We start from the raw sequence: 16,319 nt of genomic DNA, 5'->3' as shown, positions 1-16,319 counted from the left end.
TAATGATCATTCTAAAACTTATATTGCTTTAATATAAATTTGACAGGCAATGCATCTCTTCACTGATAAATTTTTTTTCTAGCTTCTGATATCTGATTTCTACTTTATGGTCATAAATCTTGTCCACCAAGCTTTTTATTCTTCGTTTTATAAACCGCAAGTTTTTTGTGCAATCCATTCTCTTAGGAAGCTTAGTTTAAGCAGCATCCTCGCCTGAAAACATAATGGATTTTGTTCCCGAAAGTATAACGGACTTATACAAATTCATTAACACAGATCTGTAAATGCATCAATTTGTTTTCAATCAGATTATCATTATATGGCGGTTATAATGAAAACAATATTTTTTCTGGTTATAATAGCTACTTGTTGTAATTAAAAAATAACTTTTCGAACGCTAAATTGTTTTTAAAAAGTTATTGTTCAAGCCCCCTTTAGTTCGGGAGGAGCTATATACTCAACTGGGTTTTCTTGATCAAACAATTTTTGCCGATCGATATATTCATCGTACAGGATTGTGAGTGGCATCATTGGGGAGCTTGTCGAGCGAGGAATTTCAAATTAATAAGATTTTATTCGAATTTTACTATTTCCATGGAATTTCGGAGGTTTAAAGAAATGTTAACATCAACGTAACTTCCGTTGTTCTGTTCACATTTTTTGATTTTCTTGCGCAAGCTTTGATCCAATTTTGCTAAAATATGAAGGAGTTGTTACCTTTAGTCTGAAAACTTTTACGTTTAGGGATAGTGCAGATTCAATCAATAATTTAAGACAACAGTTTTGGCAAAATTGTTAGCTATATTTCTGAAAATTCCGCATTTCTCCTTTTTTTCATAAAAAAAGGAATTAGATATGATTAATTGGCCCAGTTCTTGCAGTTTGACCGATGGTTCAGACATAAAAACTGCTGACTGATATGGGCTAATTGCAATTTTGGTTCGATTCGTAAGAAAATTTTTTTGAGATAACTTTTTGCGGACTTGTCCTAATCTAAAATGACGTCTATAAAAAAACGTATAATTTATTTTTGATCAATTGAGATTTTTAATAGCCAGAAAAAAAGTATTACGCATAGTTTTCGAGGAAAATTGAGATTTTTTAACATCTGCGCAGTGATAACAGGGCCAGTTTTAGTTCATTTCTTGATTTTTACATTGAAGAAGGATTCTGCTTTTATTTGGGTGTGTCGTCGTTAATTTTTTTGCATTTTTCTTATTCCAATTGAAAGAAAGTATTTTTTCATTTAAAGGTTCAATTGATATAAAGTCCGTTCATTTTTCAAAAGATATAATGAAACAATTTTCTGTTTCATTATTAAAGCTCATGGTTTTTATGGCTCCGACAAATTACCTTCATAAACATTGCTTAATACTTTAGTTTGTCCCGCATTCGATGTTCTTTTCGAAATTTTATGAACAAGTCTAATGATTTTAATGTCTACTTCGGTATTGATGGAGCTATTAAAAACTATCTAACGCTTTCAATTGACACGTAATGGTTTGTGATAATACAACACAATATGTATCCAAAATTCACAATTTTTTTCTACAATGACTTTTTGGTCGATTAACTACTTCGGTAATCTTTGAGAAGTTTTTTGTTCTAATGGAGAGGAAGAAGTTGGTCTAGTTGTTGAGTTTCTTTATTCGAAAATTAATCGGATTGTAATGCGGTCCTGTATATAGTTTTGTGAAATTCTTTTTGTTGTGTTTTTATGCTAGTTATAGACCAGAATGATTTCCTTAATTTTTAACGCGCCGTACCTCAATTAATGTTGTGACAAATTTTGCGTGCAGAGGGGGCCTTTGAACATATCTAATAATTTTAGCTCAAAGCATATGGTTTTTTTTGGCTTCAACACCGTTTGCATAAAATTGCTCGTGAAATTTTCATTTCTGCCTGCATTCAGGCGTAATATGTAGTCTTTTGACCAATGTGCAGCAAAATTGGCTTCGTAATTATTAACAATGTAAAATACTTTAAAAATTGTTTTAAAAAACACTCTTGTTGCAATGAAATGTAAATGTCGCCTGTAAAATTAGCGATTGTTTTGGTGCGGGGGGGGGGGGGGGGGGGAGACAAACGCAAAATTAACGGCTAGACAGGGTGGAGGGGGTGCGCTAGCAGAAAAGATCCGATATCAAAACAGCTTCGACTGAAATTAGAACAATTTTAACCAGTCTAATTTTTGAGGAAGTTAAAATCATATAGTCATCTTGAGGAAAAGTTACCTATTTGTTCGTAACGAAAGTACGCTTTAGTTGAGCCAGCAGAAAAATGGGGTAATAATGTTTGACTTTTTCCTCACATTTTTACTAAGTTTTCCTAGCTGAAAATATACAGGCGAATCTTGCTCTCCAAATAAGGCTATCGAAGTTCCCTGAATTTACCCGACTTCCAATTACTGGAAAGTTATCAGTCATCTTTCCCTGTACATTTAGGTGATCGTTTCAATTTAGTCCATTCTAAACTGGATGGAATTTTTGACGCCTAAATACATTTGAGTTTTATTTGGCAATTCAATTTTTTATTACTTGCTCGGCGGTAGTTACAATTTAAAATTTAACCAGTATTAGATCACGTTTAAACGTGATAGCCGGACGGGGGACCATATTAAATACTTTGCTTTACCGGCAATTTAGCAAATGAGCATAAGTTGCTAATTATTGTACTAATAAATTTGGTCGAGTGTGCTCCAATTTTGAGCGACTGTTCCAATTGGTCGAGAATTAGGCGCCTAAATATGAAAGAGTAAATAGACGTCATTTATTGTCCAGTAATATCAATTTCAAGTGGATTGTGCGTCATCTCATAATTTGCGCGCGTAAATTCTTGTCGGCATTGCTCGTTCCTTTCGCACTTTGCCTCTTATCGCTTAATCGTTCATTCTCACGCGTGATTTCAGCTCTTGTCGTCTCTCACTATTTGTGAAAAATCTTTGCGTGCCAGTGCCTGTTTACGTTTGTTCAATTTCAATCTCAACTTCACTATAGCTTCTTTATTTTCTTCACACTCTATTTCATCCAGTAGTCATCTGCTAGTTGTGTTCGTGAGAACGTACGCGTATTGATTGTATTACGTGAGTTTATTATAGAGCCGTCTTTTGCTTGTGAGTAGTACTGCAAACTGCAAATTCTGTACAGGCAAATAGTACTAAATAGCATTTAAATTTACTAAACTGTATCCCTATCAAAAATTTATCCTCAAATAAATCATCCAATTTTAAAAATTTTGCAATTTCTGCTTTAGTGTCCCTCGTTTGAAGTATTTTGTGATCGGTTCCGTTTTTGTTGTCTGTTATTTGTTTGTATTTACTCTCTGTACATACAGCTATTACAGATAGAAAATTTTGAAATTAATCACGAGGAGCGGATTTATCCTGCTAAAATTTCAAGTCAGTCATTCCCTGTGTTTTGTCCTATTCCTGTTATGTTACGTTAATGCGAGACAAGCTCATAGCTACTAACGCATAAATAAATAGCACTCTGTTTATTTCAATATATCTAGGACCCTTTACTTATTTTTACTCACATATTTTATTTTTGGTTGAGTTTTATTTCTTTACTCTATTTGGCTATTCTTATTACTCGAAAGCCAAAGTTAATATTTAAAAATAAACTTTCCTCGAAAGTTTGATAGTTGTTATTTATTAGAAAAGTTTGACACAAGTAGATAAATACTGACCAAAATGCTTCAAAGCAACGTTTCTAACGTAGATTTTGATAGTATGAATAACCCTGGATCTTTGAACAATTTCAATTGTTCAACCGTCCCTCAAGACATTAAAATGCAACCCGTGTTCCCCCAGGAACAACTTAACCCCTCTAATATTACCCTGATCAACAATAACAACAACAACGTTGAAAAGGTGCCTCTCAAAACGATCACCTCGGCTGAGAATGTGCAACATAGCCCCAGCAGTGTGAACAACGTGCCCCTGATGAAGCCTCCCCCATTTTCGCCCAAAACTCCCCTTAGCAACATTGGAGCCACTGGAAATTCCAACGGACATTTGGGAAACAGTCAGAACCATAGCTCAGCTTCGACAAATGGGTTCTCGAAAGTGTTCCCAAATGGTGTGAGCAACAATAGCCGAAACCCCGACTTGATAAAACTGTTTGTGGGCCAGATTCCTCGGGACTTGCACGAACACGATCTGCGGCCGATGTTTGAGGAATTTGGACCAATTGTGGAGTTTTCCATTCTCAAGGACAAATACACTGGGATGCACAAGGGTGAGTGAATTATTTTGGCATGTTTCTATACAGTTTCTTTGAACTTTTCCGACCTTTGGATAATGAAGGGGAAACTATTTTCGTTATAAGGTGGGGGGGGGGGGGGGGGGGGGGTACGTGCGTGTATCGACTTTGAAAATGGACCAGTATTGGTATCAATCTTGTATCTCTAGATTCTAACATGGTAAACTTTGGATGTCAGTCACGCTACCCGTAACATCACGTGGCTTTAAGCTCTTGCACTTGTGTGTGTCTCAGATTACTGTTTTTCATTGAAAAGTAAAGCCTTTATTTTATTCATAGCAGAGTCAATGTTGTCTTCAGCGCAATTGACAGTTGATTTTTTTTTGAAAACTTTGACATCGGATAAATACAGGGTCTTTAAGAAAACTATTAAGAAAAATATTGAAACTGGATTACTACCGCTCCCGAAGACACACATTTTTTTAGTTTCAATCTTCAAAAACTTTAAAGTTTCATCTTAATTTAAAGTTTCAATCTTCAAAAACTGCTTTTAGTGCCAAAACGTCATTTTGGCGATACATTAAAAGCACACTAAATAGTTTTTAATCTTTAATCGCACAGTTCATTGGGTTCAACATATTAAATGGGGGGGGGGGTGTCCAGAAGTACAGAAGTAAGTGGGGGAAATGATCCGTAAACTCCCTGGATGTTGAAAGATTCTTGCTGTAGAATAAAATTTTTCTGCTGTTTGGAAATTAGGTCTGCATCCGGGTAAGGGGGGAAGTGGTATGGGTCAAAGCAAATTATCACTGATCTACTAATTGACTCATTAACACAAGGGCTTCGGTGCCTATTGACCCTTAACCTTTTGTTTTGATCCCCCTCGTTTTGCCCCAACCAGTGCTGCTAAATTGCCCACTTAGCGTCTTTAGTCTGTACATAACTTTCGAAACTAGCTGGTGAGGCTTAGCACGTGTTTGCGAAAACAGTTAGAAACCTTGAATAGTTCTCAGTAAGGCGAAGTGAACGAAGCCTAAAATTGTGATCAGTCAAATTATTGGAAGAGTTTTAGCTTTTGCTTGAAAAATCAGATATATTAGTTTTGTATTTCGAAATATGGGATGATTTTGCTGAGAGCCCAGTGAAACGATTCACACGGGCTAAGAAATTGAATGTGTTGACATTTTTGACAAAACTTCGTGAGATCCTAATAAGCTGAGATTGGATGATAAATTTGACATAATTTCCTAGTTCTTTGAAAACTGTGTAAGCATTTTTCCAATTTTTTACATATTGACGTTGCTCACCTACTTTTCGATCACGCTCTATTCATGATTTTGCGAGTTTCCTTTAAGAGGAATCTTTTCTCAGGTCCTTTTGGGTTTCGATTAAAAAATACATCGTTGTTGTGAACAGTTATACAACAAATTAGACCCAGATAAACAAGGTCGGGCGAGTATGAGCAATTTTGTTTACACACATGATGACATTAGGGACTAATTTTAGCGGTCCTCGACCACAGTTAAATAAATTTTTCATGTAGAACCAACACAAAAACTTGATTTCACCAAATGTCTCTTGAAATTACTACTAGCGATCTTTTGGCACTTAAATATTAAATTGTTCATACCTGTAGGTTCGTGCTCACTAGGGGTACTAATATACCAAAACGTGCATCATCAATTATAACTAGGTTATGAAAACTTAAAGTTGCAACACCCGTGAATTCTCAGCTTTGGCCAGAATTCTTGACATAACTTACGAAAGTTGCGCTTGCTTTTCTTTTCAATTTCAAGTCCTTCAGTTTTTGAACTACTCATAAACGCTAAAACTTAAATTGTTGATTACATTTCGTTCTCACTATAGAAGCCGCCGTTGTTGGTGTTTTAATTAATTTCAGTTGCTTTTAAATGTTTTTGATTGTTTCTAAATTAGTTTCTGAAAGACTTCAAGAGAACGCTGCCACGGCACAGATGCGCTTTTGAGGATTTCTCAAGAGGCACCAGGTTGTAAAATTTAATAAATTTTTGTTTTGGGAGATTCGAACCAATAAATGAAAACAAATAATGAACTAAACGGTGTTTTCCCATAATTTGTTGATGTAACCAACAGCCTCAAAGGGTAACCTGTACAAGTGTGGATGGCTTAAGTTTTCGACCCCTTAAATATTTACAGTTATATTTTTGGCAATAAACGATTATTTAAAAAGAGAAACTCATTCCTATTAATCCGATCGTAAATGAAACATCATTTAATGAGCACATTTGGGCCCTTGTTTAATTTTAATACCTATACCTAACTAATTCACCCCCCCCCCCCACCACCATTACCCACAACAACCCTTTCACGTTTTACGATCAGGTCCCATTTTTGGGGTCTTTCCTATTATAGCACCCTAGTACCCCAGCTTAGTGGTCAAGTAACCTATACCCCCCAATCATGGTAATTTTACCATAATGGGGGGTTATAATTTCGTTTGGGGGGGGGGGGGGGGTTACAAAAGTCCCCATTTCAACGTCTTACACAAGACCCCATTTTTGTGAGACGTTGCCTGATACAAAGGACATGGATAACTTAATAATAGAAAACTAGCGAACCAATGGTATGCTTATTTTTTACAAACATTCTCATTAGGAAAACATTTGATCGATTTACGGGTTTTAAGATTTACGATTTCGAAACAAATAGCATAGTGAAAATTCGTAAACGCAAGTTGTCAACGAACAAATGGGCTTGTTAGTAGACGTGCTCAGCGCCTGAACAAGTAAGGAAAACAGCCTTGACAGATTGGAAAAATCTTATCCCAAATTTGAAAACAATTTCACAAACTGTTCCTGCCTGAGGTGTTATGGAACCTAGCGAAAGTGTAAACACTTCAAGATCGAATACTTAAAACATTCGAGTTCTATTAAGACAATTTTATTCTATATTTCTATTTAGCCCCTTTGGAAACAATCAATAGAAATATTTTTAGGCCTTGTTTTTTCTCTGAACTGCCTTAAAGTCTTAAAGACGCCGAAATTTGCCTTTTCCAAATTTTTACACACAATTAAAGTGAAAGCCTATTGTCTTTTGTCAAATTACTGAACCAATTCTGAGCAATTTTCAAATTCCTTAGATTATAGATTCCTTTACCTCACAATTTTAATCACCCGTCGAGGGTAGCTGGGCAATTGTTGTATTGTTTTTTTGGCTAATTTGGTCTAAAATACTTGGCGCAGTTATTGAATTTCAAGTGAGTAATTATATCTATTACCCCTTTAACCTCAAGGAGCATTGTAAACTTCTAAAGGGCTTCAACTAATCATCTGCGGGGGTAATTATCCTACTTTTGGAGGGGTAGATTGTGGAACTTTGTCCGCTTTTCGAAAAGATTAAGTAAATATTTATGACAAGTTGTCCTTACCAACAATGGTGTCCTAGTTTCCACATGTGCGGTATGCGTAAGTTTTAAAAAGAAATATGTTGAAGAAATATGTTTTGCGCTGCTTTTCGATGTTTAAACAGGTATGTTTAAACAGGTAACTTCAAACAGAAATTTGCAACATTGCTGTTTTTGGATACCTTGGCTGTTTTAGAACAAACCTGTACAGTTTTAGCTGTAGAATATTTATGTAAAAGATGTTTCATTAGTTCGTTATGTGTTCTGTTTTAGGGTGTGCATTTCTGACCTACTGTGAGAACCAGAGTGCAATGGATGCCCAAGAACGCCTACATGAGAAACGGATTCTACCTGGGGTGAGTCCTCTTTTATTCATACATTTGCCTAACCTGATCCCATCCATCGGCACCCACCCACCTATTGTTATCGCTATGCCTCCTTTCTATGCCTCCTGTTGAGCAACCCCCCCCCCCCCTCCCCACTCGCTCCACAGTGCAAACCGAAAAGATCCCAATTTTCAATCGATGTATGTGTTACATAAAACTATCATACTTATTTTTGGCTCGAGTTACTTATTTGACTCTTAAGTTAATTTCGTAAGTGAAGTATTTCAATTTCACAATATAACATTACGAGAATGTTCTTATTTACAGCATTTCTGTGTTCTAAGTATTGTCTATGTAGAGGGCAATTAGTTATACACCTACAATGTAATGAGAAAAAGGTCTGGTGTCGTGTAGGAAGTGTCTTGTCAAGATGGGATCCCTTGAAGGGGGAGAGTATGGACGGATATTCTGTCTCCGTTCACAAGCTAATAACCCGCTTGTTCCTCTAGTACATCACATATGTCCTTTTGAAATAGCCCAAACTTCATCTCAAAAATTGTATTGTTCTAATCCAAATTTACGAGGAACCTAAATCTAACCTAAATTTAAGAGGATGCTCATTCATGTTAATGGACACATATTTTCGGGTACTGTGGATAAGTTTAAAGTTTTGAATTTTTGAACAACTTTTCAATTTTGTGAAAATAGATGGGTCGGTCATGTTGTCAACTAAATTTCTAAATCTCCTATCAATGCCCAATATTCAGAAATTGCACAATTATGTTTCCGACATTCCAACGATTTGCAAGACACGTCATCGTTTGAGAAACGTGCTTTCACTTTCAAGTTCCATGTCTTAATGTTTTCCTTCTGAAAGTGAGGGTATTTAATGATCACATGCAGCAACAGTAGCAAATTTATGCTGTCAATTTGCTAACTACATTTCCACCTTTTTCGCAAGAGCCCACCCAAATAAATGGTTGCAATCTCAAACGCTCATTTTACAGCCAATGATAATTTTACCAATTATCAATTTCTGTAGTGGCTTACAATACGCAATTTAAGGAAAACCAAAAATTGGAAAAGGGGTAATGGAAAAGGTACTCAAATTTTGAAGTATTCTGAGTCTTTAGCTTTTGAATGTCAAGTAAAATTGTTTCTCTAAACTGAACAGGACATCACAAGATCCAGTTTATCAGCTATATGGAGACTTATTAGTGGTCGCCTACTGGTGTAGAAGAGGCGATTTTTGTGAAACCTGTTTGATTAAATCGGTCTGAAATTGGAATTAGAAAAGGTCCTTTAATCCCCTTATTAGATCTGGTGATAACTTCATTTGATGTACTCTCATGTAAAAGAAGAGCCTCTGCGAAAGAAGCAGACAGGACAGGTAGCAGTGAGGAGTATTAGTATTACTACTACTACTACTACTGGTAGAAGTGGTAATGTATTTATAATGGGGAAGTAACTAACGTGTATTAGGAAGCAATGATGGCTTTTTGGGGAATCTAATCATTATCTGAAGGGTATCAAGTTGCCTCAAATTTGTTCAGGCATACATCCATACATTCCCAATGCACTCTCTGCTATACTGTATCTACTACTACTACTACTACCACTACTATTCAGTTCCCACTACTGTTGCTTCTACTACCTCTGCTGCTGTGCGTGATATCTTTTTCCTCACTTAATAGCGAGAGTGATAATAGTAATACGATTACTTTTATTATTAGTAAATATCTTCGCTTTATATTTTCACTTTTTATCCCCCCTTGTCTTCGAGGGTCATATTTTTGCTCCTTCTCTCTCTGCCTCCATCGCTTTTTCCTTGCTCTGTTTACTACTTTTCTCCTCATTTTTGCCAAAATCCATTCAATTTGAGACCTTTTTGTCTTCTTGTGCGCTATTATGATTATATTTGTTAATATTGTGCCTGTTATCGCGCATATTGTATGCGCCATTGTGTGAATTAACCCTCTTTTTAAACTAGTTAAATGGGATTCCGTTTCCTTATTTTTCTACTTCCTAAAAAGACTCTTTTTCCCATTTTCCCTTCACACCTATCTTCTATTGTCCATAATTGTTTCACTTTCTCGAATTTCTAAATGTGCTCTAACTAAGCGCACCTTGATTTATCTTTTGTCGTAGTACTTAGCTTTTATTCTAAAGTCATTTAATAAATTGAGATAGTTAGCGTCACGTTACTCAATATTTCCAACTCTTGATTTTAATGCTCAGAAGGTGTGCTAAACTCTGTTCCGAATCTTTTAAGGTTGGTCACTTTTTTCGACTTCTCATTTCTCACGCAATTTAGAATCATATTACTCTAAAATCATTGCATTCGACCCCATTGGCTGGACACTCGAATATTACGTTTTACGTAAAGCAAATGCGTGTGAGTGCGATTTTGGTATTTTTGTGGTTGGCTGGGGGGGGGGGGGGGGGTCACGAATCGCTAATCCCTGTCATCTTATCACACTTTCCAATTTATCAACTATGAGACCGCATCTCGTACACAGGAAATAGAATCGTGGTTTAAAAGGCACCCTGCTAATAATCTTAAGCGTCTTACCACTCCTCAAATACCCCCCCCCCCCCCCCACACACACACACACACACACACGCACACAGCGTTATCTCAATCTCTTTTAATTTCGGTGCTATCCTCACACTTGGAAATTATCAGAGGCTGCTTGGAGAAATTAATGTGTTGAGATTTATGCTGACTTAATTGGATGCGATGTCAATTGTGGGATAAATCTGGATTAAGATAAGTGACTGGGTTGGTGTAAATTTCTCCTCCTCTCCAACTGGGTGGAAATTGAGTGTGAGATCAATGAAGTCATTGCTTCTGAATTTGATTTACATTTGGGTGTCAGTGTCAATTTTGAAGTTTTCACTTAACAATGTTCGATGCAAAGTCCATTTTCCAATTTACACGACGGTCGACGCCGGGCAAAAATGTTCATGCATAAAAACATTCAGCATTTTTAACATAATCGAATTGAAGTTTTGTTATGAAAATGTCATCATGAAAACTTCTTCAAAGCTTGTAGCATCAGTTTTATTTCTTTCAATTAAAAGTTTGAAAATCTAGAAAAATTTTTTAACACTACTGTACGCATTTAGAAATTAAAAAATCACTACTCGCTTCTAATGAGTTGATAACTTTTGTTTAGTATTGATGTTTGTTATGCTCACATACTGAAAAAGCTCTCTTTGAACTGAAAAAACCTCAATTAATTCTCTCCCTATTTAAGCTCATCCATCTGAAAGATTTATCATAACTGTTTTTGAAATGCGAACTCATGATGAAATAATATTTAACAAACTGGCTGTTCTCGGACTGTACTGAAAAAATAATCAGCATAAGCTCGTCAATAGAAAAATGTAAGATCAATTTTGATCATTTTCGTCTCAGGATAGTCTCAGTGCTGGGCAGTGTGAAATCAGATTCCTCGACTTTTTAGTTCAAATTTAAAAAAATGTGATTTTCAATATCCGCATGTATATAAACACAAGCCTTTCAATGAATAAACGAGAAAATATCTGCGTAAAATGATGGAACATTTAACACCTATGATCAAGTATTTGTCTTATGCAAAAAAAGACTGGGTTGGCGGTATGGTTACCCTCAGTGTCTATGGTTCTGGTTCAATATATACCGAACAAATTTTTTAGATAAACGACCATGAAATAGTTGGGTCTTATTTTACAATCGATTTCTCGATTTTTGTGTTGAGCCTAACATGGTAATACAGGCTATCTATTATTCTTTAGCTCTTAAAATTCAATTGGAGATGACATTGATTCCATGATTTGTCAAAATGTAGATACAAAAATTAGAGAATTGAAGTTTGCAAGGATTGTTGGACCACCTGAGTGAGTGTGTGTGTGTGTGTGTGTGTATGTGTGTTTGTGTTTGTGTGTGTATGGGGGACTATATGCTCAGCCCTTTCTATTCAGTTGTGGCTGATCGATATCTTCAGCTTATAGAGTTGTAGGTGGTGTAATCCGAAAGCCAGTCCATCGTAGAAAAAATAAAAAGTTTCTTTAAATTTCTTTTTATTTCCGGTGTTCACATTTGCCGTAATTTTTGCTCAATTTTTTGGAATAACGGAATTAAAAAAACTGCTGAAAAGATCTTTGTAAACTCATAAAATTTTCATTGCCAAGTTATCTATTTCACCGATATTTCAAACCTGTTTCTAATGGTCTCTCAGCAATATGACGGCTAGTCTTGGCCTCCTCCTGGATTTAGTCGGACTTTCTGGGTCAATGAATTTTTTTAAAGATATTCTATTTTTTCAAACTTTTTAAATGTCTTTTACAATGCTTTCTTTTGTTACCTACTGGCTATTATGACTTTGAACTGCTCTTATTTGTTTTATATACATTTGTAACATGTAACGACTTAATTATAACGACTTCAAAAAAGTTTTCTCATAAAACTCAATGGCATTTTTGTTTTTGCCCTTATTTGTCGTTCTTTTTGTAGTGATATGACAAATGCTGGAGAACGAAAAGGCTCTGCATTATGGTTCTGTCCGGAAGTATAAATGAATTTATTTGATAAGTTAATAGCTTCCGGTTTTAAGGGTTTCTATACTGTTTTTCGTAAAAGTGTTTTGAGTTCTGCCAGTATTCGTTGTAATTTTGTAATCCTTTTTTATACTTAATCTCCTCAGTAGAAGATCATAGTGGCTTCCTAAAAGTTTCCTCGTTATTTGGTTAAGTGTTTTTTATTTGAAAGTTTGTGGTTGATATTATTTTTAAACCATTTGGTTTCAAAAAAAAATCTAAGTGACTTTTAAACTTCCGCCCCTTTTTGTCTACTTCATCCCTAGTATCCTTAGGGGCAGGTCCTATAGGCTTTCTGGTGAATTACAAGTTAATTTGTTTAGTTTAGGGTTTATTCAATACATTTTTGACTTTCATATTGAGTTTTTAATGAAATAGATATTGAGTTTGTGCCATAAGCAATGTTTCTTGTTGTTTTCATTTTGTAGTTGGTCGTGTTCGGTAACCTCATTACTAGCAGACCTCATTTGCCCTCTAATGGGGCATTATTTTATTTGATAGACAATTACTTAAAAAGTATGGAAGAGCGGGGGTTCGAAAAGTAGTTGCAAACGCACATTACCAAGTCTCCTTTCAAGTTGCCAAATGACAACTAAATTGTTATTTTAGTGGCCAATTTTTTTGCAATATATTCTATTAGTTGATGTCCTTTCGATCGCTCTAACTTTCTGAAACCTGACTACGTCTACTGTTTTTGCTATCCCCACCAGAAAGCATTTTCCTGATTGCATTCAAGGCTAGAAAGTTTTATTCCTCGAACCAGTTTTATTCCACACATTTTCTTTAAATTTTCTTTAAATTTAAACATTTGTGAATTAACTTGTGGAAATATTCTTTATAACTTCAAAAAGGAGCTGGCTGTACTTCTGCTGGTTTTAAAAGTCTTCTGGATTTATATTTTAGCCAGAATCTTGCAAAAATAAACAAAAGCGTAAAAGCGATAATTTTACAAAATGCCATTATTTTTGATTTACTGCGAAAATTGTTGTTGATCCTTTCGTCTCCGTTTGAACATTGAAGTGTTTCTTTAGACGCGCAGCAAAATCAGGGCTGATTTTAATCTCACCATGGATCCACATTAAAAAAATTTTTAGGTTTTGTTGGTACGCAGCCTTTTTAAAATATTTTCGCATTTACAGATTTTATGTAAATTACTGCCAAAAGTTCAAATTAGGGCCCAGTTATTGACAGATACTGTTTACAAAAATTAGAGGTCAAACGAACATATAATATAGTTTTAGAGTTAATAAGCTCGTGGTTTTAATGGCTTGTATAAAAAGTTTCGTATAATTTTATGGATTTGTGTTTTGCTTTCAAAACCCAATATTTCTGAGTTATAAATTAACTTCTGGAACGGTTTTTTGTTTAACTAATGTTTTGTTGGTTTGAATTTTACGAGTTTTCAAAAAAACCATTTTATAGGTGCACTTTGTTTCCCTGTCGAATTATCACATTATTGACTGGTCCAATTGTAGGATAGCATGCTTTGAAAACGTTCATAGTTTTTCTGGAATATATTTTTTTTGGCTGAGACACAATTCTCTTGGTGATTTTAGTAGATATTTTTGTCTTTGTCTTTGTTTTTGTTGTTAACCTGATAATGATAGGGCTAAATTGCTTCGTCAAGACATGATTGCACCTATTTTGAAATTTCAGCTGATAGCTTATTGTTTTAATGACTTTAAATGAATGTTTTCAGCCTGCATTTGTTGTTATTTAGTAGTCTTGTGACTTAGTCTCATAATCAAATGGCTTCCTGAGGTCTTGCAAGTTAGTCCATCCCTTTTATTTGAAATCTGATGTCTGATCACGACTTATGTAGAATTTTGAGATCAATTTTTGGTCGATTTCCAGTGAATTATTATTTTGATCTTTATAACGGCTTTTATTTCAACTATTTGCTTCTCGGCTTTGTTACTACGAGATTTTATAAAATGCTTGATTTTTATAATTGTACGTTTGATAGGGTTTTTGTTTCTTTTTTAAATTATAACACTAATTGAAGGTCCGATTGGACAAATTGCGCAATTGAACATTTTCAATGTTTTTCTTGACACAATTATGGTTTCAACGGCTTCATTTCCCCTTTTCGCGCAAAGTTTAATTCAACTTTTTAGTTTCACCGGTGTTGGTTCTTCTTTTTGGAGTCTCAACTGCTTCCCATGGAGATATAAATAAACATTTTAGAGTTTTCAGTTAATATCTGATTTCAATCATTGGGAAATTGTTTTCAAATGTAAAAACATATTTTCGACCCTTTTTGTGCTTTTTCCGTCGAACTGTTGCCCAGTCGCATTGAGGACAGGTCCCATATATGATCTAATGAAGTATTTGTTTATCTGCTGTGTTTAATTTATTTCTGATGCAAGTTTATTTTATAAAAAAAATATCAAAATCAAACTCGCATCAGAAAAAAATCGAAGAAAGCAAATAAACAAATACTTCATTAGAACACACATGGGACCTCTCCTCAATGCGACTGGGCAACATTTCGACGGAAAAAGCGCAAAAAGGGTCGAAGTTCAAAATTATGTTTCTACATTTGAAAACAATTTCCCAATGATTGAAATCAGATATTAACTGAAATTAATAAAATGTTTATTTATATCTCCATGGGAAGCAGTTGAGACTCCAAAGAAGCACAAATAGCGGTAAAATTAAAAAGTTCAATTAAACTTAGCGCAAAATTTTTTAAATTTAGATATCGAGTTTTGGTCGTAATTAACGTTTATTTGGTTTTTAGGATTGTCTTATTTAGTCCTATCAAAAATGAATTTCATCGACCCTTCAACGTGTTTTTTAAGTTGCATTATCGATTTGTTGAACTATATGTATATTTCTGTAAGTTTTATATCTCTTCCACATTTGGTAACCAATTCAGTCAAGAATGTGTGAGCGGGGTCGGAGCATTATGTGCGAACGCACATTACCGAGCCTCCTTGTTCAATTAAAGAACAAAAGTAAGAAAGTTTTCAATTTATGGGTTGTTCGCTTCCATTCAATGGAGGTGTTGTGAATTTGCTTGAAAATATTAATGGTTTTGTGTCAACAACGTTGGCATCTAACTTAGTCGTTGTTTTGCGTGTTAAAAACTGAAAATGTTAAGTTTCTGGTCATTTTGTCGCGGTTGACAAAAACGCTATAGTCATTGTAAATTCTCATCCACTTCTTCGTTTGAAAAAAAAATATGTATTGGTTATTAATACTATTAATACTAAAAAATTAAAAATTAGTAGGTTTCGAGCATTCCTATTACAGCGGAAAAGAAACAGCTGCAATAAATTATTCCCTAGGTGTGAATAATTTGCAAGTAAAAATTCACAATAATTCCGCTGTGCTATTTGAATAATCTAGGGAAATTTTACCTAGGTGTGCTATTTTGAAACGACTCTATGTCACTTCGTCTGCTGTTTAGTCATTCGGTTATTACAAATTTCATGCTGCAAGTTTGCTTTTCAAATGGCACTGTCTTTGTTTATTGACAAACAAAAAATTGGGCTCATTAAACTAAACGTAAAAATTAACACTAATTAAGCAAAATTAGAATATTTGTTCGACATCCCCCGGTTTAGTATTTGAATTTTTGAACCACTTTAAGTACCTTTAATAATCAGTTGAGTGTCGGTTTAATTTTCCATCAAAACTGAAAAGTTGAAACAGTAGTTCTTTGTTTATTTTAGCGCTATGATTAGCACAGGAGCTGGTTTCATCTTATTAGAGCTGCAATTATTCGCTTCATTCTCAATTTTTCTTGTTTAAGTGTGAATTCTGAAACGTTATCATCGCAAATTTCATCAGAAAAGAAATGATTAAAGGAAAAGGTAGCTT

At 34.8% G+C, this 16,319-nt stretch overlaps 2 protein-coding genes across 9 annotated transcripts in view; one reads left to right on the top strand and one right to left on the bottom strand.

Annotated features, from left to right (window-relative positions):
• LOC142342710 (serine/threonine-protein kinase 32A-like) overlaps window positions 1-16,319 on the bottom strand; it is a 92,924-nt gene that overhangs the window by 72,915 nt on the left and 3,690 nt on the right. The gene's annotated exons all lie outside the window — the stretch shown is intronic.
• LOC142342668 (CUGBP Elav-like family member 3-A) overlaps window positions 2,791-16,319 on the top strand; it is a 50,047-nt gene continuing 36,518 nt past the window's right edge. For 6 of the 7 annotated variants that reach the window (XM_075394161.1, XM_075394141.1, XM_075394151.1 and 3 more), the window contains exons 1-2: window positions 2,791-4,238; window positions 7,858-7,940. In XM_075394161.1, the coding sequence (XP_075250276.1) occupies window positions 3,692-4,238; window positions 7,858-7,940 (630 nt within the window). In that variant the 5' untranslated portion in view covers window positions 2,791-3,691. Of the gene's footprint in view, window positions 4,239-7,857; window positions 7,941-9,470; window positions 10,183-16,319 lie in introns of those variants that run through there. The other variant, XM_075394178.1, reaches the window with a different exon arrangement.

This window comes from Convolutriloba macropyga, chromosome 1 (assembly GCF_964194025.1).
Source record: "Convolutriloba macropyga chromosome 1, txConMacr16.3, whole genome shotgun sequence".
NCBI lineage: Eukaryota > Metazoa > Xenacoelomorpha > Acoela > Convolutidae > Convolutriloba > Convolutriloba macropyga.
The sequence above is the reverse complement of the archived record's forward strand: the minus strand, read 5'-3'. Positions and strand labels throughout refer to the sequence as shown.